The 22,164-nt window shown below is 38.3% G+C and overlaps 8 protein-coding genes across 8 annotated transcripts; all 8 read left to right on the top strand.

The window, feature by feature from the left end:
- Positions 1–1,138: 1,138 nt before the first annotated feature.
- Positions 1,139–1,799, top strand: BATDEDRAFT_92416 (uncharacterized protein; the record flags this gene model as incomplete). Its single annotated transcript, XM_006682659.1, has 2 exons — positions 1,139–1,154; positions 1,258–1,799. 2 exons carry the CDS (start codon positions 1,139–1,141, stop codon positions 1,797–1,799), a joined length of 558 nt encoding a protein of 185 aa, XP_006682722.1.
- Positions 1,800–2,941: 1,142 nt separating this feature from the next.
- On the top strand, positions 2,942–4,739 carry BATDEDRAFT_92339 (uncharacterized protein). Its single transcript, XM_006682658.1, has 6 exons — positions 2,942–3,257; positions 3,325–3,690; positions 3,764–4,080; positions 4,157–4,261; positions 4,333–4,509; positions 4,586–4,739. The coding sequence occupies exons 1-6, from the start codon at positions 3,089–3,091 to the stop codon at positions 4,673–4,675; spliced, it is 1,224 nt and encodes a 407-aa protein (XP_006682721.1). The 5' UTR covers positions 2,942–3,088; the 3' UTR covers positions 4,676–4,739.
- Positions 4,740–4,821: 82 nt separating this feature from the next.
- On the top strand, positions 4,822–6,396 carry BATDEDRAFT_92417 (uncharacterized protein; the record flags this gene model as incomplete). The annotated part of the gene is made up of 1 exon (XM_006682657.1): positions 4,822–6,396. The coding sequence occupies one exon, from the start codon at positions 4,822–4,824 to the stop codon at positions 6,394–6,396; it is 1,575 nt and encodes a 524-aa protein (XP_006682720.1).
- Positions 6,397–8,777: 2,381 nt separating this feature from the next.
- BATDEDRAFT_92418 (uncharacterized protein) lies at positions 8,778–9,465 on the top strand (the record flags this gene model as incomplete). Its single annotated transcript, XM_006682656.1, has 2 exons — positions 8,778–8,793; positions 8,897–9,465. The coding sequence occupies 2 exons, from the start codon at positions 8,778–8,780 to the stop codon at positions 9,463–9,465; spliced, it is 585 nt and encodes a 194-aa protein (XP_006682719.1).
- A 2,978-nt stretch (positions 9,466–12,443) lies between these two features.
- Positions 12,444–13,040, top strand: BATDEDRAFT_92419 (uncharacterized protein; the record flags this gene model as incomplete). Its single annotated transcript, XM_006682655.1, has 1 exon — positions 12,444–13,040. One exon carries the CDS (start codon positions 12,444–12,446, stop codon positions 13,038–13,040), a length of 597 nt encoding a protein of 198 aa, XP_006682718.1.
- Positions 13,041–14,909: 1,869 nt separating this feature from the next.
- BATDEDRAFT_92420 (uncharacterized protein) lies at positions 14,910–15,539 on the top strand (the record flags this gene model as incomplete). The annotated part of the gene is made up of 1 exon (XM_006682654.1): positions 14,910–15,539. One exon carries the CDS (start codon positions 14,910–14,912, stop codon positions 15,537–15,539), a length of 630 nt encoding a protein of 209 aa, XP_006682717.1.
- A 1,620-nt stretch (positions 15,540–17,159) lies between these two features.
- Positions 17,160–17,789, top strand: BATDEDRAFT_28232 (uncharacterized protein; the record flags this gene model as incomplete). Its single annotated transcript, XM_006682536.1, has 1 exon — positions 17,160–17,789. The coding sequence occupies one exon, from the start codon at positions 17,160–17,162 to the stop codon at positions 17,787–17,789; it is 630 nt and encodes a 209-aa protein (XP_006682599.1).
- A 3,219-nt stretch (positions 17,790–21,008) lies between these two features.
- On the top strand, positions 21,009–21,638 carry BATDEDRAFT_28231 (uncharacterized protein; the record flags this gene model as incomplete). The annotated part of the gene is made up of 1 exon (XM_006682535.1): positions 21,009–21,638. One exon carries the CDS (start codon positions 21,009–21,011, stop codon positions 21,636–21,638), a length of 630 nt encoding a protein of 209 aa, XP_006682598.1.
- Between the last annotated feature and the right edge of the window lie 526 nt (positions 21,639–22,164).

The raw sequence follows: 22,164 nt of genomic DNA, 5'->3' as shown, positions 1-22,164 counted from the left end.
TGTGGTGTTGATTGAATACACTGGGTCCAATTCAACAGTGGTTTGATTTTGGTCATATCAGTGTTTGATATGTTGGTTACTATAACTGCAATTACAACTGCAACTATAGAACACGATACTATCAGTCCATAATCAGTTCATAATCAGTCGTGTAGTCTGGATACAGTTGATCAAATATCCAGTACATCACTGATGATCGTGATGATTGTGATACAATTTGAACATTGTTTATATACTCGACAGTCCTTGCAATGATGCAATGATTCCATCTGGTGTCGTTGCAAATAACAATGTAAATGTGTGGTGTGACTGACCAACAAATTGGTTGCGTCCATCGCAGTTATGGTGAGATTGCGTTGCAGTCATTGATTGGTCGCTATTGTATATACATGTATACACACGTTTCAGCGATTGACGATTGATATTAGGTATAGTTAAACTTGGTGATCTGAACCACTTTTACAGTGTAGTTGTGTTACAGTATAACTAATGATGATCACTTGATTGATACTGTTGATGCCATTGACCAGTCCAACCACTTGCAGTGATCACGTTTCCAACACAGTAAACAATAAATCACTCAAACTGACTGCATGCGACTGGATTGATAAACTGGAGTCATGTCAAAACTCCACTTTATTTGAGGCTATGATACGGAATCATATTAGTGTATCTGTATACAATGTCCTTATCATCCCTATTGTTTATTTTTAGTATTGTTTTAGTAAGGGTTTAAAATTAGCCACCTCAAAAATGCATTTTATCCCTATACTATCCCTTGTCCGGCACGTAATAACTCCGTTCAGTTGTAGTTTATGATTGCAGTCACTTTGATTGTTGATACTGTCCAATACAAATGTCAAGCCAATGCATGGCAAGACATGATGCTATTGATATGTGCTAAACACAACATAGCACACCTACTTGCCATCAACAGCCGCATATCATTTGAATACCATAGCTCGTGCTGTCCAAAAGTTGCTGTATGCTACACAAACACCCTTTGTTTTTGAGACAAACGTGTTTAAGGGAGTATTTAAGCACTTACAAGCATTAAATGCATTGACAATAGTGATCAGGGATTAAATATGAGTGATTTGAGTATAATCAGGGAGTTTTGTGTATCCTGTCATATAAAATGACTAAATTGCAGGGTAATTTCTATCGTCAAAGCATTCCAACCAAATACTAGTTTGTCATCCATTGTTTTACCAGCAGCATAGTTTAAGCCTACGTTTGATCATATGAAATTTACAGACATTATACTTGTACTGTCCGTATCAGCAGTTGCCAGTGCGTTAGTAACTACGCCCAATGCAGAAACTCGATCGCATCAGTTGTCAAAACGTAGTCCTGGTAAAGATTGGGAAAAAGCTGTCGGACGTGAATCAAACCACGGCGATTCAAGTGGACCGGGGCCATCGAACAACGGTGATTCAAGTGAACCAGGACCATCAAACGACGGCAATAGTGCCAAAAGTAGACTGGATGATGCCAAACGTAAAAGGGAAGATATATGCGATAAATATCATAAATACAAGAAAGAGTTCGAGCAAGATAAAGCCGCCTTAAAATTAGAACAAGAAAACATGCATCTTAACTCGTTTGGTAATGATTATTATGGTAGCAACGGTGACGAATCATTTGCGCGCAGACGTAAAAAGTTTTTACAGTTGAAAAAACGATGCAAGAATGCAAAGCGACAGGAAAAGGACCTAAGAAAAGAGTTTGAAGAGCAATCTGGCACTGGATGGAGGGGCAAACTCGAACGATTAAAAAAGATGCTTACCAAACACTAATCCTTGGCTTGAATAAACTATTCAAAAATAAATTGAACCAAATCAAGTAATTCATAGTGTGCCATGTGATAATAGATTAATGCGTGTTAAAATCTTGATTTTTATAACGATGTTTAAATATTGGTCTCGTCAATATCATTGAAGTTGTGGAATTGCTACATCAGTTCCACTGATACCAGTCAATACACCAACAGTAAATGTTATACAATGGGTTTGAACTGATATGTTTACACCTTGCATTTTTGGGTTTGTGGAATCATACATTGTGCGATCATCAGATTCATACATTGCAATCCAGATATCGAGTCTACTGTTTGGATAGTGTCAGTCAAACTCACACGTTTGCATTCTAATTCGATATAATAATGATTGCATGTTTTACAAATGCGACCATTGTTTTCGTGCATATTACCAATATCATAATGTTCAATTTGTATCAAACCAGAGTTGCAAACTCAACAAGTATCAACAATGTCATGTAAATGTTTAGTTTTTAATCCAAAAGCATGCATCAAAAACACAGTAAACCTTGTATATGTGAAACGCTGAAACTCTCGCATCGACATCAACACCAACACCAGCACCAGACTCAACACGCTCAACAAACAGTCATCGATATACCAGATGTGTGTCGTTGTTATGTATTGTATCGACTGGAGTTGCGCATCGTTGACAAACTGGTCGTGTCAACAAGTCAGATTGTCGTCGTGATACATGATACACAAGCAATAGCTGAACATGCCATTCCAACCAACAGTCAAGCAATATATCGATATTTGCAAATCAACAACACCAAGGTTGATAATTCCGACAGTTTCTCGTTTATTTCATGTTATGTTTTCATTCCAACTGTCATGAATCGTAAAGCGTGTTTTTACAAGATTGAATTATGCATATCAAACAAAGGGTCGCCAACATAAGTTGATGGAAATGGTTACAGCAGGTTGTTTGCATTTCAATAACTGTGCTGCTGTATTAGTGTTTTGAAGATAGAACCCATGCATAGAACTACGCTAGTACTTGTGCTGTTGATCAGCCATACTTTTGCAACTACACAAATCCATCATGACAGTTCAGTGCATTTACAAGCATTGCTGCCATCCACCACCACTCAGTTAGAATCCATCAAGACTCATGAATCCATCGAAACAACCCATTCAATCAGCTCTATACACTCTTCTGCTATTGTATCATCACCGACCGACTCTTCTACTTTGCACCATTTAACAAATAGCTTTTCCAGTTCAACCCAGCTGATTAAACAACATTCCATTCCTTGGCATGCACTAATGCAAACACACCATGAATTAGAGCCAGTCCAGTCCTTGTCGACTAATACCATATCGTCTTCACTGCAACAACCCTCTCCATCCTTGTCTATACAAGCCGCAATACAATCAAAAGTATACCTTGATTCATTTCCACAACCATCCAGCATTCATGTAGAACCAGCCACAGGTATGTTGATTATCAATTCGTTTGTCATAGTTTAATCATATATTAAATGTTCAAATCAACTCGATAGACACAGACATGGCTGGACTTGGTTTATTTTCTAGCTACCAGTTTCTTTTAGATACCAACATCTCGCCATCAAATGTAGTTTTATGTCCCAACAATTGTTCTAGAATAGGCACATGCAACTCTGATGGTCAGTGTGATTGTCCAAAAGTAATCTACAGCTGGTGGCGAGTTCAGGCTAGTAACTGTAAATCGGAGCGAGAAGAGTTTGGTTATGCCTGGCCGTATTTTATATACTCGTGGTTGTTGGTCTACACGCTCGTATTTGTGCTGTTGACATATTTCAACTACCTGACATTCAAGGCAAATGACTGGCAATTGGGTGGTGTCCGACATGTTTGCTTGTGTTTGATCCATGCTTCTGGACTGTGTATGTATTCTGTTGAATGTGTTTCTTGGGAATGATCAAACGGTTGTCTAATTTGAAACCATGACATGTATAGTTCGGTTTATATTCTTTTCAATTGATCCATACTCTGTAAGCAGTATTGCTAGCCCAATTATCATGCGCATGATCCTCTCCTTGTTTTATTTGTTTTCGATTCTAGCCTATGTGCTGATGGCATTGCATTGGATCGAGATATGCCGTACTGGATTGGCACTATCACCTTCAAAAACCCTTGGATATTCTCAAATTGCATCAGGGTTTATAGTTTCCATCTATTTTGCACTAGAAGTTGCAATCTGTGTGGTGCAGGCACAAAAAAAGCAAAACAAGATTCTGTTTCTGAGCGACACCATATATATGGGCACGATTATGGTAAGTTGGGTATTGTCCTGCTTGAATGGGAAAATATTAACATGCTCTAATTTTACCTGAATCTGTGGTGCTACAGGTGCTGATCTCACCACTTTACATGTATTGTGGACATTTGTTTCTTGCTCGACTAGGATTGATTAGACAAGACAAGCGAGGAAAGCGAGATCAAATGATTAGCAAGGTAGACTGATTTATGTGGTGATATGCCTTGCTGTGGTAATTGACATGTTTGAATACTTGTGAATGTTGTAGGTTCGAGTCATGGCATTTGGACCACCAATAGCAGGATTAGCATCAGTTGTAATATTCATTGTCAAGTTCACCAAGTGTCGAAACAATCCGTTTCTGTTTATTATCGGCGAGTCAGCAAGTCATTTTGCCGAAGTGATTACCATTGCGTTGTTTCTGTATGGTATTCTGCTAGACCCGGTAAGCCTATTATGACAATGTTTATTTGATGGATATCAAAGGAATACAATGCTTATTTGATTGCTTGGTAATGCAGCAGCCTACTAGAGGGAGTGATGGATCAACTCGCAAGGGGACTGCTGGACGATCATCAAAGTATATAAGAACAAAGCATCAGGGACATTGATTGTATTCCAACTCTGGCTGTTGGATGAAATAAACATTGTATATTTTCATGTGTTGAAGGATTCAAGGTTGAGAGTTGTCTTTTGAATGAACAGCAGTGTTGGTAGGAATGGCACAAGGTTTATGTGCAGTTGGTCGAGACAGATAATGAAGTGTATGAAGCATAAGCCAGGATTAGCAGACATTGTTCAATCCAATGGTGCTGCACTCATGACAGGACCACTCACACGACTATATGCTGGTAGTAACAGTAGGAAGAGGTTGTTCACTATGAGTAGCAGTAGAGAGAGTTCATTCACCCAGAGCAGTCTACATGATACTCATACAGTCCCAGTTACCAACAATCTCCTCAATCAGCTCATTCAACTCTTGTCTACAAACAACGACCAACAGGCATATCAACTCTTTTTACAGATTCAACGGTCGTCTCCATCACTGCTCTCCTGTCTACCATCAACCGACTACAATACTCTAATCAACTCAGTCTTTTATTCAAAGTCTCGCATAGGCCATTCCAACCCATCCCGTTTATCACAATCTGTTCAAATCTACAATATTATGCTCTCCCATAACATACAACCCATATTCAGCACTCTATGTCTTGCAATCAACATCTATGGCCGTTTGAATCAAATCGACAAGGTAGAATCCACCTACTTGGACATTCGTACCAAAGGCTACAACACTTGCCATCCATCTGCCCTTAGATACATGTGTCAAGCATATATTCTTTCGGGAAACTCACCCATCGCGATGATGTACTTTGAATTACTTGGACGTACTCATCCCAACATGGCATTCAAGACTCTTGCTCATGCATATGCTCTCAAGGGCGATGAGCTTGGTATTATATCGTTTCTCGACCACATGGATATGGCAGAATACCCACTCACATCAGCCATTCTTGTCTCGATCTGTAAAGGCTATCACCAACTACGCAAATACGAAGCAGTATTTGCCTTGATCAACCACTTTACACTCAAATGTGGTAAACCTATGGATTTCAATCTGTATCGTATCATGATCCAATGTCGCAACGATTTGAAAGAGTATCAAACCGCTTTGGATTTGATTCAAGAAATGCGTGAATCAACCCATATTCGGTTAGATACTTCCATTTTACACGAAGAGTTGGTTGCTTTTGCTGGATTGCGGAATACTTTGAAAGTGTGGAGCATATATCGTACTATTATACTTGATTCACACCTATTTGTTCATGCTAGAGTATGTTTGACACGAATGGTGGGGTCGCTTCATTCCCAATCGGCTATTTTCAATCTTAAAAAGCAACTTACTGCCAACCAAGTTGGATTAAATCGAGCCTTTTACGATCTTCTTCGTGGGTATACAGAGCTAGGTGACGTGACTTCTGTCAAGCAGATTATATACTATTTTGTGGATCATAATTATGATTTCAGTCCGTCAGTATATGCACAGATTGTATGGGCGTATATTGCATTAGGGAAACGTGGTGGCTGTATTGATGGTGCATGGGAATATGTTAAACACATGCCGTTGGGAAATACATGGGAAGATGAGCGAATGGTTTGGCACGGAATGGTTGTGTGTAGACTGATGTTTTCGCCTGAAAAAGTAGACGAGGTAATCAATGTTTTGAAGCTAAAGTTTCCACATGTAGACACAAGCGATGTGATTGACCTTGCACATGTGCGCATAGATCGTGGACGCAGCAGGTTCAATGACAGATGGGATGCTGAATAGTCATATGTTGTATGACGTTTACTGATTGTTTTACTGTTGTACAATAACTGGTGTATACATGTAATCGTGATGCAATCATCAAAATATATCTAGATTTCATTGTATAGCTTCACTGGTCGACTGGTTTGGATCTATGGCTACAAAATGTCCAACATGTTTATGGCCATTTATCACTGTGGTTATTTGTATATTGTGATATACTGTACATACTATACTGCACTGTACTAGCCTGCACATGTGTCGATCCGTTATCATCATTGACACTCAAACTTTATGCATGTTGCTATCCAAGTCAATGCATGTGCAATATATCACAAAGTTCCGCAATCACAACCCGAGCATGCCAGATTCACATGTCGGTGTCAATCAGACCACATCCAGCATCAACAGTTTAATACAGTCGGAGCGTGTTTGGCTATACTTGACAGTTGTAAACTAGATTTGACACCACCATTCACCACATATGGTGTTACAGTGTGTCGGTGCAACTCGACACATACAACCAATGTGATCAAACCAATATGGTCAAACCAATATATACAAGCGTGGTTATATAGACAGCATCAGTCATCACATGGATCATTGTGTTTGGTGTATTGAACGACACGATCCATGACATGGATTGTGGTGTTGATTGAATACACTGGGTCCAATTCAACAGTGGTTTGATTTTGGTCATATCAGTGTTTGATATGTTGGTTACTATAACTGCAATTACAACTGCAACTATAGAACACGATACTATCAGTCCATAATCAGTTCATAATCAGTCGTGTAGTCTGGATACAGTTGATCAAATATCCAGTACATCACTGATGATCGTGATGATTGTGATACAATTTGAACATTGTTTATATACTCGACAGTCCTTGCAATGATGCAATGATTCCATCTGGTGTCGTTGCAAATAACAATGTAAATGTGTGGTGTGACTGACCAACAAATTGGTTGCGTCCATCGCAGTTATGGTGAGATTGCGTTGCAGTCATTGATTGGTCGCTATTGTATATACATGTATACACACACGTTTCAGCGATTGACGATTGATATTAGGTATAGTTAAACTTGGTGATCTGAACCACTTTTACAGTGTAGTTGTGTTACAGTATAACTAATGATGATCACTTGATTGATACTGTTGATGCCATTGACCAGTCCAACCACTTGCAGTGATCACGTTTCCAACACAGTAAACAATAAATCACTCAAACTGACTGCATGCGACTGGATTGATAAACTGAGGAGTCATGTCAAAACTACATTGTATTTGAGGCTATGATACGAGATCATCAGTGTATCTGTATCTGTGTCTGTACCTGTATACAGTATCTTTACCATCCCTATTTTTTAGTTTGTGTTGATTTTTGTAAGGGTTTAAAACTAGCTATCACAAAAATGCATTTCATCGCTACTATCCCTTGTCTGGCACGTAATAACTCCGTTCAGTTGTAGTTTATGATTGCAGTCACTTTGATTGTTGATACTGTCCAATACAAATATCAAGCCAATGCATGGCAAGACATGATGCTATTGATATGTGCTAAACACAACATAGCACACCTACTTGCCATCAACAGCCGCATATCATTTGAATACCATAGCTCGTGCTGTTCAAAAGTTGCTGTATGCTACACAAACACCCTTTGCTTTTGGAACAGGAACGTGTTCAAGATGTTGGAATGGCATAATTCTTGTGATAATATTGTGAAAGAAAAAAGCAGAGTTGGGTATTGAGCAATCGAAAAAACTTGAAAATTTAAAGTGCTTATTGATCAAGATCAATGAATTTTGCTCCCATTATTAAATAGCCGATCTATCAATAGAAATAGTAGTTGATAAAGCTTTAAGGGAAAATAAGATAAGCAAGATAAGAATAATATAACAATTTAAAAAAGGGCTTATTAAAAGGTCAAGAACTAGGATTGAGTAAATTGATAAGCCTGAACAAAACTATTTATTGAAACCGACTTGCGAGTTTTATTTAGAAAAAGCAAACAAGTACGCCGTAGTTAATTGTTGTCTTGTTTAATGGATAACTTCCTGACAAAGGGAATCAGGGAGTTTTCTTTAATATTCGTAGTATAATACAAACTAATTGCTTGTATAGGAAATCTAGACGGTCGTGCTTGACAGTTAATTACTGCAGCCGAAAGCCGAATATTGTATACAACACTTGTGCTTTTAGCAAAGCATCAAGCTTCAATAATTTTAAAAAATATCAGATCGGTAAAGATTGCCCTTGGTATCGGAATGGGATACTTCAACACACGAAAGTATTAAAGCACTTGCAAGCATTAAATACAGTGGCAATAGCGGTCAAGGATCAAATATGAGTGGTTCAAGTATAATCAGGGATTTTTGTGTATCTTGCCATATATAAAATGACTAAATTGCAGGGTAATTTCTATCGTCAAAGCATTCCAATCAAATACTAGTTTGTCATCCATTGTTTTACCAGCAGCATAGTTTAAGCCTACGTTTGATCATATGAAATTTACAGACATTATACTTGTACTGTCCGTATCAGCAGTTGCCAGTGCGTTAGTAGCTACGCCCAATGCAGAAACTCGATCGCATCAGTTGTCAAAACGTAGTCCTGGTAAAGGCTGGGAAAAATTGATTGAAGGCAACCCCAATGATGATGGCGAAAGCAAACCAGGGCCATCAAACAACAATGATTCAAGTGAACCAGTACCATCAAACGACGGCGATCTAAGCGAGCCAGGGCCATCAAACGACGATAGTCTCGAAAGTAGACTGGAGGATGCTACTCGTAGAAGGGAAGATATATGCGATAAATATCATAAATACAGGAAGGATTTATTGCGAGATGCATCCAAATTTCATGGTGAAGATTTTATGATACGTTCCCCATCTGCTCAATATTATGATACTCCCAACATCAACAAATCGATTGAAAAAAGAGGTAAAAAGATGAGAGAGCTAAAACGAGAATGTAAGGATGCAAAGCGACAGGAAAAGGACCTAAGAAAAGAGTTTGAAGAGCAACATGGCATTAAATCAGAAGGCAAACTCAAACGATTAAAAAAGATGTTTACCAAACACTAATCCTTGACTTGAATAAACTATTCAAAAATAAATTGAACCAAATCAAGTAATTCATAGTGTGCCATGTGATAATAGATTAATACGTGTTAAAATCTTGATTTTTATAACGATGTTTAAATATTGGTCTCATCAATATCATTGAAGTTGTGGAATTGCTACATCAGTTCCACTGATACCAGTCAATAGACCAACAGCAAATGTTATACAATGGGTTTGAACTGATATGTTTACACCTTGCATTTTTGAGTTTATGGAATCATACATTGTGCGATCATCAGATTCATACATTGCAATCCAGACACTTGGATCTACTGTTTGGATAGTGTCAGTCAAACTCACACGTTTGCATTCTAATTCGATATAATAATGATTGCATGTTTTACAAATGCGACCATTGTTTTCGTGCATATTACCAATATCATAATGTTCAGTTTGTATCAAACCAGAGTTGCAAATTCAACCAGTATCAACAATGTCATGTAAATGTTTAGTTTTTAATCCAAAAACACGCATCAAAAACACAGTAAACCTTGTATATGTGAAACGCTGAAACTCTCGCATCGACATCAACACCAACACCAGACTCAACACGCTCAACAAACAGTCATCGATATACCAGATGTGTGTCGTTGTTATGTATTGTATCGACTGGAGTTGCGCATCATTGACAAACTGGTCGTGTCAACAAGTCAGATTGTCGTCGTGATACATGATACACAAGCAATAGCTGAACATGCCATTCTAACCAACAGTCAAGCAATATATCGATATTTGCAAATCAACAACACCAAGGTTGATAATTCCGACAGTTTCTCGTTTATTTCATGTTATGTTTTCATTCCAACTGTCATGAATCGTAAAGCGTGTTTTTACAAGATTGAATTATGCATATCAAACAAAGGGTCGCCAACATAAGTTGATGGAAATGGTTACAGCAGGTTGTTTGCATTTCAATAACTGTGCTGCTGTATTAGTGTTTTGAAGCTAAAGTTTCCACATGTAGACACAAGCGATGTGATTGACCTTGCACATGTGCGCATAGATCGTGGACGCAGCAGGTTCAATGACAGATGGGATGCTGAATAGTCGGATGTTGTATGATGTTTACTGGTTGTTTTACTGTTGTTGTACAATAACTGGTGTATACATGTAATCGTGATGCAATCATCAAAATATATCTAGATTTCATTGTATAGCTTCACTGGTCGACTGGTTTGGATCTATGGCTACAAAATGTCCAACATGTTTATGGTCATTTATCACTGTGGTTATTTGTATATTGTGATATACTGTACATACTGTACTGTACTGTACTAGCCTGCACATGTGTCGATCCGTTATCACCATTGACACTCAAACTTTATGCATGTTGCTATCCAAGTCAATGCATGTGCAATATATCACAAAGTTCCGCAATCACAACCCGAGCATGCCAGATTCACATGTCGGTGTCAATCAGACCACATCCAGCATCAACAGTTTAATACAGTCGGAGCGTGTTTGGCTGTACTTGACAGTTGTAAACTAGATTTGACACCACCATTCACCACATATGGTGTTACAGTGTGTCGGTGCAACTCGACACATACAACCAATGTGATCAAACCAATATGGTCAAACCAATATATACAAGCGTGGTTATATAGACAGCATCAGTCATCACATGGATCATTGTGTTTGGTGTATTGAACGACACGATCCATGACATGGATTGTGGTGTTGATTGAATACACTGGGTCCAATTCAACAGTGGTTTGATTTTGGTCATATCAGTGTTTGATATGTTGGTTACTATAACTGCAATTACAACTGCAACTATAGAACACGATACTATCAGTCCATAATCAGTTCATAATCAGTCGTGTAGTCTGGATACAGTTGATCAAATATCCAGTACATCACTGATGATCGTGATGATTGTGATACAATTTGAACATTGTTTATATACTCGACAGTCCTTGCAATGATGCAATGATTCCATCTGGTGTCGTTGCAAATAACAATGTAAATGTGTGGTGTGACTGACCAACAAATTGGTTGCGTCCATCGCAGTTATGGTGAGATTGCGTTGCAGTCATTGATTGGTCGCTATTGTATATACATGTATACACACGTTTCAGCGATTGACGATTGATATTAGGTATAGTTAAACTTGGTGATCTGAACCACTTTTACAGTGTAGTTGTGTTACAGTATAACTAATGATGATCACTTGATTGATACTGTTGATGCCATTGACCAGTCCAACCACTTGCAGTGATCACGTTTCCAACACAGTAAACAATAAATCACTCAAACTGACTGCATGCGACTGGATTGATAAACTAGGGAGTCATGTCAAAACTACATTGTATTTGAGGCTATGATACGAGATCATCAGTGTATCTGTATCTGTGTCTGTACCTGTATACAGTATCTTTACCATCCCTATTTTTTAGTTTGTGTTGATTTTTGTAAGGGTTTAAAACTAGCTATCACAAAAATGCATTTCATCGCTACTATCCCTTGTCTGGCACGTAATAACTCCGTTCAGTTGTAGTTTATGATTGCAGTCACTTTGATTGTTGATACTGTCCAATACAAATATCAAGCCAATGCATGGCAAGACATGATGCTATTGATATGTGCTAAACACAACATAGCACACCTACTTGCCATCAACAGCCGCATATCATTTGAATACCATAGCTCGTGCTGTTCAAAAGTTGCTGTATGCTACACAAACACCCTTTGCTTTTGGAACAGGAACGTGTTCAAGGGAGTATTTAAACACTTGCAAGCATTAAATACATTGGCAATAGTGATCAGGGATCAAATATGAGTGGTTCGAGTATAATCAGGGAACTTTGTGTATCTTGCCATATATAAAATGAATATAAATAGTAGAATAATTTCTATCATTAAAGCATATCCAAGCAAATACTAGTTTGCCATCCATTGTTTTACCAGCAGCATAGTCTAAGCCTACGTTTGATCATATGAAATTTACAGACATTATACTTGTACTGTCTGTATCAGCAGTTGCCAGTGCGTTAGTAGCTACGCCCAATGCAGAAACTCGATCACATCAGTTGTCAAAACGTAGTCCCGGTAAAGATTGGAAAAAATTGATTGAAGGCAACCCCAATGATGATGGCGAAAGCAAACCAGGGCCATCGAACAACAATGATTCAAGTGAACCAGGGCCATCAAACAGCGATAGTGCCAAAAATGAACTGGATGATACCACTCGTCAAAGGAAGAAAGCATGCAATAAGTATCATAAATACAAGAAAGAATTTCAAAAGGATCCATTAGGCTCCAGTATGAAAGATGCGGGCTTTTTGTGGCCATGGCCTTATAAAACTCATGATTACAATTCCATCGATTCATCGATTGAAAAGGCACATAAAAAGATGAAAGAGTTGAAAAAAGAATGCGATGAGGCGACAGAAAAGGAAAATCATCTAAGACAGAAACGAAAAGATGGAAGCCAAAAGGAAAAGGAAAAGGAAACAAAAGAAGCTGAGAAGCAATCTGACATTAAATCAGGAGGCAAGCTCAAACGATTCAAATCAATGCTTGACAGTTTCTAATTCTTGATTTAATGAATAAACCATTTAAAAATAAATTGAACTCAAATCAAGTAACTCATAAAGTGTGCATGTAATAATAGATTAATACGTGTTAAAATATTGGTCTCGTTAATATCATTGAAGTTGTGAAATTACTACATCAGTTCCACCGATACCAGTAATAGACCAACAGCAAATGTTGTACATTACAGCAAGTATCCGTGACAATCACAATGAACTCTGTCGCAGCCAACTAGGTGCATTCTGGGACAAACACAATGCAACAATCCAGCGACTTGAATGCGCCAATGAACATATGAACTGGATTAAGTTTGCTGACACACTTGACCAGACAGTATTGATGATCGTTTTGATATGACATTTGCAGCAGCTCGAGTCATGTCTGGTGGTGCAACACACACAACAACCATCACTCCATTCCATTCCACTATACGATGTGATGCCAATCGTATCATTCAGTACAGCAGTGATAGTATTTTTGACATACCGAGTAATCACTACTTGTGTCTTGCTACGGACGATAGTGGACATTTACTTGACTTGCAGTAATGGCAGTACTTGCATATACGTGATCCACTTCCACCATCCAAACTGGTTCCGATTCGTGACGATGCAACTGATCTCGACTCGGATATATCTTGAAATCGACTAGCTGATGCAATACAGCAGCTGGTTCACACCAAACACTCGGAAAACAACAGGATATTGGTCATATTCTGTCGAGTCGCATTATATACACCAAATGCTACTCCTGATGAACCACCCAATCCATTTGCTCGTTCTGCTACACAGCTCAGTCAATATGCTGACGACCACTATGCAACCTGATGGCAGTCTGCATACACTGTACCGATTGTATTGATTGCATATATCGACAAGAATAGCGGTGATCACATTAATACAAATGACAAACACGGTATTACACTGATTGATGTGTGTCATAAACTGGTATGCAAGGTCTTGCAAACACACATTGATGGATCGTGGTGTTCAACAAACTCGTCACTACTGAGCATGGTTGATTTCAAACCAAACAAGTGTGCTGTGCTGGTTGTTTCACTAGTCGATATTGTTCAATGACAGCAGTGCGTGCAGCTCAATACTATTGTTGTGTTGATTGACATTCGAAATGCATTCAACACTGTCATGGTTGGTGCCTTGATATGATAACTGCAGCATATGTGATTGACACCACGCACACTGGTCTTGCTAATAGCGCTGCACACATGCTCATCAGCTTGTGCTCAGACTGAATCATTGGTTTCTAACCCATTTCCATTTGAGCATGGAGTCCGGTGGTGATGTCCACTGTCAGATTGTTATTCAACGTGTTCATCAACAACATACACGATGATATCAACCGATTGTCATTGCATGAGTATCGTGTAAATCACCATCAATGTGAGGGTTCATGTATGCCGACAATATCGTGATATTTGCCGACTCTGATCAATCACTCCAATTGGCATCTGGTGTACTCGCACGATGAATGGAACAATGTCAAACATATTATCGTATTGCTATAAATGTGATTGTATGACAATGGTGTGTATGAACAAGTGTACTACCATGTGACAATTGAAGTATACTTGCTTCGTTATAATGCTATCGCTACACAGCACACTTTAATGAACCCAACCCTAATATTAAACTTTCAGTTTGAACAACGAATCATCATGTAAACACAACTCCCTTAAACTACCCTGACATTGACATTGAGCCAACACTGACCCTCTGACATTGACACAAATCCCTTAGGACGGTCATTCAAGGAGCATGCTTGCAATATTATACACTAATATATAAATACAACCTAAACATCAACCTGTTGAATGATAATCTACAACTTGCTCGACTAAACCAGTAAAAATGAAACTTTCGATCGCCATATTATCATCGATCCTGCTTGCTTTCTCGGTCACTGTTGCCAATCCAGTTCTTGACAGTTCGACTACAAGTACTGCAACTACCACTTCGTCAGCATATCCTAGTGCGACTGAAACTAGCGGGACTAGTCATTTAACTCCTTTGGATCCGTATAGTCTATATATGGATAATTGCTATCCAATTAGTTTTAGTGGAATCACACTGATTGAGTCACTTGCAAACGGTGTACGTAGACTTGAAAGACTATCGCGATATATTGACACGAAAAGAGAGACAATTAGCGAACAAAAGAAAGCGGCCACTAAGTTGAATAAAAAAATTGACCATTTAAAGAGTAAACCTTCAGGCCGTAGATCAGAGATAATCAAACTCGAATCTACGCTTGCTGAATACATTAAAGCTCTTGGAAATCCCAAAAGGCAGTTAAGAAGGCTCACCAAAGAGCATTCGGATACGAATCAACAAAATGTTCAAACACGAGCGATGCTTGGAGAGTACTTTGCAAAACATCATTCGGTTGGATCAACGAACTCTGACGGTACGATAAACACTGAACCATATCCTGGATTCACGAAATGTTTTGACTATTTCTACTATCGCTCACCACAATGATTGCCACGATCCGAGTATGGTGTCGTTTTCAAGATTTTGGTGTTTGGTAATAAACCCTTCAACCATAGACTCGTCACATTGTTGCAGCTCAGTAAACTATCGACAGCATCATCCAGTATATGTTGTAACGCAGCGTGTATTGCGTGTTGGTTTAATTGTCATTTGTGTTGCATTCAATGTCGCTTATTCAATAAACATCGTGTATTGCCAAACCATAGTGTATTATACTGATGGTTTGATCATACTACACCAATCAACTACTATGCATTGTATTGTATTGTATTGTATTAATCATTGCAATGTCATTTCTGAATCCACGCGATTGTGTATATTTGTCATTTTGGGTTACCAATCAACCCACTCCATTTGACACCAACTCATTGGTATCACTATACTATTTTATTCAGGTGATACGAATGGACTATTACAACCATCAACAAATGTGTAATTGTCATTCGATATATCGACTCTGATATGCAACACTATGCTGTGTTTACTGTGATCAGGTTTTTGATCAATCTTGGACTCACAATACATGATTTGTCATGTTGGATCGTGTGGATATGTCATGGACTGCAACTGATGCTATACGTTACAATTTAGTTGAAAACACACATATGTTTGACATTGGCCGGTGCATACTGTGCAACGACTGATCAGTGCGTGTGTAATCGCACACCTGGTGGTATTGTGCATTATGGTTGTTTGACAATGGATGGATGCTGGATTAGTCAGTTATATGCAATCCATCTGAATCGACTTATTTGGACAAACACTCGATGTAACTGACAACAATGTGTATACATGTGTATACATGAATATACATGGATATGTGGTGGTGTATTGATCAAACTACTGACTGACAAGCAATCGGTTGACAATCATGTGGTGCTGGTATTTGAGTTGGAGTGACTGATCACAGAATGCCGAGTATTTGATTAGTCGAGTTTTTGATGATAGCGTACCAGTGATAACAAACACAACTCTGACACCACCACTGGAACAGTCATACATGAGTTGACCAACAAACTCGTAGCACCGTCAGTATATGCTCGTACGATCATGGCATGTCTGCATGAAATCATCTCGTATTCCAGTATTCGAGTTTAAACGAAACTCATTTAAAAAGTATTGGTATTTGCTGTATCAATACAACTATAACCGATACACATCATACACTTGCAGTAGTAAACACCGATGTGTGATATATTCAGTGATCGTGTGATGCTCGATCGGTGTAATATGATCATGTCAAACATATTATCGTATTGCTATAAATGTGATTGTATGACAATGGTGTGTATGAACAAGTGTACTACCATGTGACGATTAAAGTATACTTGCCGCATTACGATGCCGTCGTACAGCACACTTTAATGAACCCAACCCTAATATTAAACTTTCAGCTTCAACGATTGATCATCATGTAAACACAACTCCCTTTAAACTACCCTGACATTGACATTGAGCCAACACTGACCCTCTGACATTGACACAAATCCCTTAGGACGGTCATTCAAGGAGCATGCTTGCAATATTATACACTAACATATATAAATACAACCTAAACATCAACTTGCCAAATGATAATCTACAACTTGCTCGACCAAACCAGTAAAAATGAAACTTTCAATCGCCATATTGTCACCAATCCTGCTTGCCTGCTCGGTCACTGCTGCCAATCCAGTTCTTGACAGTTCGACTACAAGTACTGCAACTACTACTTCGTCAGCATATCCTAGTGCGACTGAAACTAGCGGGACTAGTCATTTAACTCCTTTGGATCCGTATAGTCTACATATGGATAATTGCCATCCGATTGGTATTGATGGAATCACACTGATCGAGCTACTTGCATCAAATGCACATAAACTTGAAAAACTATCGCGATATATTGACACGAAAAGAGAGACAATTAGCGAACAAAAGAAAGTGATCGATGAACTCAAGGAAAAAATTGACCATTTAAAGAGTAAACCTTCAGGCCGTAGATCAGAGATAATCAAACTCGAATCTACGCTTGCTGAATACATTAAAGCTCTTGGAAATCCCAAAAGGCAGTTAAGAAGGCTCACCAAAGAGCATTCGGATACGAATCAACAAAATGTTCAAACACGAGCGATGCTTGGAGAGTACTTTGCAAAACATCATTCGGTTGGATCAACGAACTCTGACGGTACGATAAACACTGAACCATATCCTGGATTCACGAAATGTTTTGACTATTTCTACTATCGCTCACCACAATGATTGCCACGATCCGAGTATGGTGTCGTTTTCAAGATTTTGGTGTTTGGTAATAAACCCTTCAACCATAGACTCGTCACATTGTTGCAGCTCAGTAAACTATCGACAGCATCATCCAGTATATGTTGTAACGCAGCGTGTATTGCGTGTTGGTTTAATTGTCATTTGTGTTGCATTCAATGTCGCTTATTCAATAAACATCGTGTATTGCCAAACCATAGTGTATTATACTGATGGTTTGATCATACTACACCAATCAACTACTATGCATTGTATTGTATTGTATTAATCATTGCAATGTCATTTCTGGATCCACGCGATTGTGTATATTTGTCATTTTGGGTTACCAATCAACCCACTCCATTTGACACCAACTCATTGGTATCACTATACTATTTGATCCAAATGATTCGGCTCGTTTTGACAATCTGACAGTATCCACAAATCCATGCTTAATATTTGCACATATTCCATTGACATACTACAAACTGACATTGAACGTCACATCACATTGTTTTGGTCTTGAATGATACGATATGTATCAGCCGAGGTTTTGTATTCACATCCACATCCAGTATGTACAACAAATCTGTCCATAATTCAACATATCAGCCATATTTGATTTGACAGTCACTTGTCACATTGTTGTGTACTTGCAATGATCAGTATCAATCATTTGCATGTAGTCAGCTGTCTAGTGTAATGCATGCAGTATGATCACATAACATGACATCTGGTGATATAGCATACACCACAACCACAACCGGAAACATCGATCGTTGTCCCAATCAATATCAACAGTTGCATCAAACAAATCCACAAGTGCACAACTCGGCAAGTGTAATACATACAACTACAACATGTGTATACGAATACCGAGTGTGTCCAACTATAAGCTATGTATATTGAAACCATTGGATAGTATGTCCGACACATCATTGACATTGATAGTCAAATAATCTTGCGAGTAATCATATATGCAACATGGTTGACATGTTGGTGTTGGATGTATCAATGTGACTATATTCCAAGAACTGATCGGACACGGCTCAACATCAAGTTTGTTTCTAGCAATATGTTTATTGTAGTACTAAACATCAATCACAGTTGTTTACTGTTCAAAAACTTGGAGTATTACTGGCAGCTATTCCAGTATTTGAAATACTCGATATACTCGGAGTATCTGAAAATCCGTATCCGTTCCAAGAAGAAATACCATCATATTTTCCACCAAGGATTTCTCCATGTTCAACATATGACAGAGTGGGTCCGCTATAAGTGTTCAAGTTGGGAAATGGTAGAATTGAGTCGGAAGATGTCAATCTACTCCCATACCAAACTATTTCAATCACAATGGACGTAAAGATTAGATGTGTCAATACTTGACTGCAATCCATGGCGATGCCTACATTGATTCCACTAGCATTTGCATTTAGTATAAAACAATTGAAAACACACCCTTTCAGCGGAACAAGCGGATTTTTTGACTCTGCGAATGATTCTGGAAAAATCAATAGGACGTGGTGTATAAAGGCCGCTTCCAAGACAAGAAAGAGGCACTGCAGTGTGATCAGTATTTTACTAATAAATATTGATCAGAGCGGATTATTTTTGGTGGATAATAATTGGAGTTTTTTGACAATAGTCGATTCATTTATTCAGTATATATGATATGCTTGCGTATTGTAATCACCCTTTGTATAGGGTTTTTGTGCTTGAAATATTACCGCAACAGTGAGTAATAAAGGGGTGGAAACGGAGATATGAATGAAGGATAGTCAGCAACCATCAATTATATCATGCATGAAAAGTCCTTATAACTCAGAACCAATCACGTGGTGTGTTATGGTTGGGTAAATTTTAATCAAGGTTACTCATCAGTGCAAGATATACTAACTGCTATGCTGTTACACAATGCAAAGTTGGCCCTGATAATAATAATCAGATATTTGATTATATAAACCGTCACTCAATTGTCCAGTCTAATCTCACGGTCAATTGATTTCCCACCACCTTGACACATCACTGCATCTACTAGCATATCTGGCACTCCAACATGAAGATCGATATTCTTGCACTTGTCTCGATACTGGCTATTTCTGTTCACGCCGAGCTTCTCTCAGCAAATAGTATTACTAGTAATAATGGTCTCCGACTTCAAAAACGACAGCTTTTTGACAAAGTCAAAAAGTTTTTAACTAAAAAACAAGGTAGCGGTAATTCCAAGTCGAATCCCTATAGTCCCTTGAACCCCCAAAAGAGAATAACCCACCATCTCAACCAAAAAATGAACCAAATTTCGACTTGGAAATAAAAGTTATGCGCGAGATACGGGAACATCGCAAATACTTTTTGTAAAGCGAAATCCATCAAAAACCACAAGCCAGATTTCAAAATAATAGTCATTCGTTTAAACCACCAGATCTTGGAAACAAAACTAATTACAACCCTGCACTTGTGAAGCAAAAGCAGAGCGTATTGCTTGATGAACATTTATTTTTGGACTCACAATAGGTTGAATAATATAAACATTCAATAAACTTCAAATTGCTGATAAAAAATTCAAGTGTTTATGGATGAAAACAAGAAATATCTATATCTCAACAACTCAATTTAAAATGGGCTCAAACCATTAAAACTGTTGTTGTAGTATTTCAAAGACGTGAACTATTCATTTGTAAAACTGCATGGTTGGTTTAGGTTAGTGTACAGATTGTAGGTGAAATAGTGAAGTCTCGCGTCAGAATAGGGTCAAATGAGTGGCATTGTCCTTGAGTTGGCCAACAAACTTGTAGCACCGTCAGCATATGCTTGTACAAGTACGGTTTGCTTGCATGAGATTATTCTGTGCTTCGGTACTTGAGTTTATTTTAAAACGTGTTTGTATGACAATGGTGTGTATGAATAATGTTTGTGTCCATCATGTGACAATTGAAGTATACTTGCTTCGTTATAATGCTATCGCTACACAGAACATCTACATGAACCCAACCCTAATATTAAACTTTCAGTTTGAACAACGAATCATCATGTAAACGCAACTCCCTTAAACTACCCTGACATTGACATTGAGCCAACACTGACCCTCTGACATTGACACAAATCCCTTAGGACGGTCATTCAAGGAGCATGCTTGCAATATTATACACTAACATATAAATACAACCTAAACATCAACTTGCCAAATGATAATCTACAACTTGCTCGACCAAACCAGTAAAAATGAAACTTTCAATCGCCATATTGTCATCGATCCTGCTTGCTTGCTCGGTCACTGTTGCCAATCCAGTTCTTGACAGTTCGACTACAAGTACTGCAACTACTACTTCGTCAGCATATCCTAGTGCAACTGAAACGAGCGGACCTGACTTGACGAAACTATTCGATCCATATAGTGTATATATGTCTGATTGCTACCCAATTGATTTTGATGGAATCACACTGATTGAGTCACTTGCAGAAGGTGTACATAAACTTGAAAAACTATCGCGATATATTGACACGAAAAGAGAGACAATTAGCGAACAAAAAAAAGTGGTTGGTGAGTTGATGCAAGAAATTGACCAATTAAGAAAAACCCATTCAGGCCGTAGATCGGAGATGAAGGAACTCAAGTTTACGCTTGGTGCCAAGCTTGAAGATCTTAGAAGAAACAAAAGACATTTGAGAAGGTCCATCAAGGAGTATTCGGATACGAATCAACAAAATGTTCGAACACGAGCGATGCTTGGAGAGTACTTTGCAAAACATCATTCGGTTGGATCAACGAACTCTGACGGTACGATAAACACTGAACCATATCCTGGATTCACGAAATGTTTTGATTATTTCTACTATCGTTTACCACAATGATTGCCACGATCCGAGTATGGTGCCATTTCTCCAGATTTTGGTGTTTGGTAATAAACCCTTCAACCATAGACTCGTCACATTGTTGCAGCTCAGTAAACTATCGACAGCATCATCCAGTATATGTTGTAACGCAGCGTGTATTGCGTGTTGGTTTAATTGTCATTTGTGTTGCATTCAATGTCGCTTATTCAATAAACATCATGCATTGCCAAACCATAGTGTATTATACTGATGGTTTGATCATACTACACCAATCAACTACTATGCATTGTATTGTATTGTATTGTATTAATCATTGCAATGTCATTTATGGATCCACGCGATTGTGTATATTTGTCATTTTGGGTTACCAATCAACCCATTCCATTTGACACCAACTCATTGGTATCACTATACTATTTGATTCAGGTGATACGAATGGACTATTACAACCATCAACAAATGTGTAATTGTCATTCGATATATCGACTCTGATATGCAACACTATGCTGTGTTTACTGTGATCAGGTTTTTGATCAATCTTGGA

The sequence above is a fragment of the Batrachochytrium dendrobatidis genome (assembly GCF_000203795.2).
Source record: "Batrachochytrium dendrobatidis JAM81 unplaced genomic scaffold BATDEscaffold_17, whole genome shotgun sequence".
Lineage (NCBI taxonomy): Eukaryota > Fungi > Chytridiomycota > Chytridiomycetes > Rhizophydiales > Batrachochytrium > Batrachochytrium dendrobatidis.
Note: the sequence above shows the minus strand (reverse complement) of the source record. Positions and strands in the feature narration are given on the sequence as shown.

Coding starts and splice junctions, on each gene's coding strand:
- BATDEDRAFT_92339 (XM_006682658.1), top strand. CDS start 3,089: ATGCAAACACACCATGAATTAGAGCCAGTCCAGTCCTTGTCGACTAAT. Junction 3,258..3,324: donor TCATGTAGAACCAGCCACAG/GTATGTTGATTA, acceptor TCAACTCGATAG/ACACAGACATGGCTGGACTT. Junction 4,510..4,585: donor ATGGTATTCTGCTAGACCCG/GTAAGCCTATTA, acceptor TTGGTAATGCAG/CAGCCTACTAGAGGGAGTGA.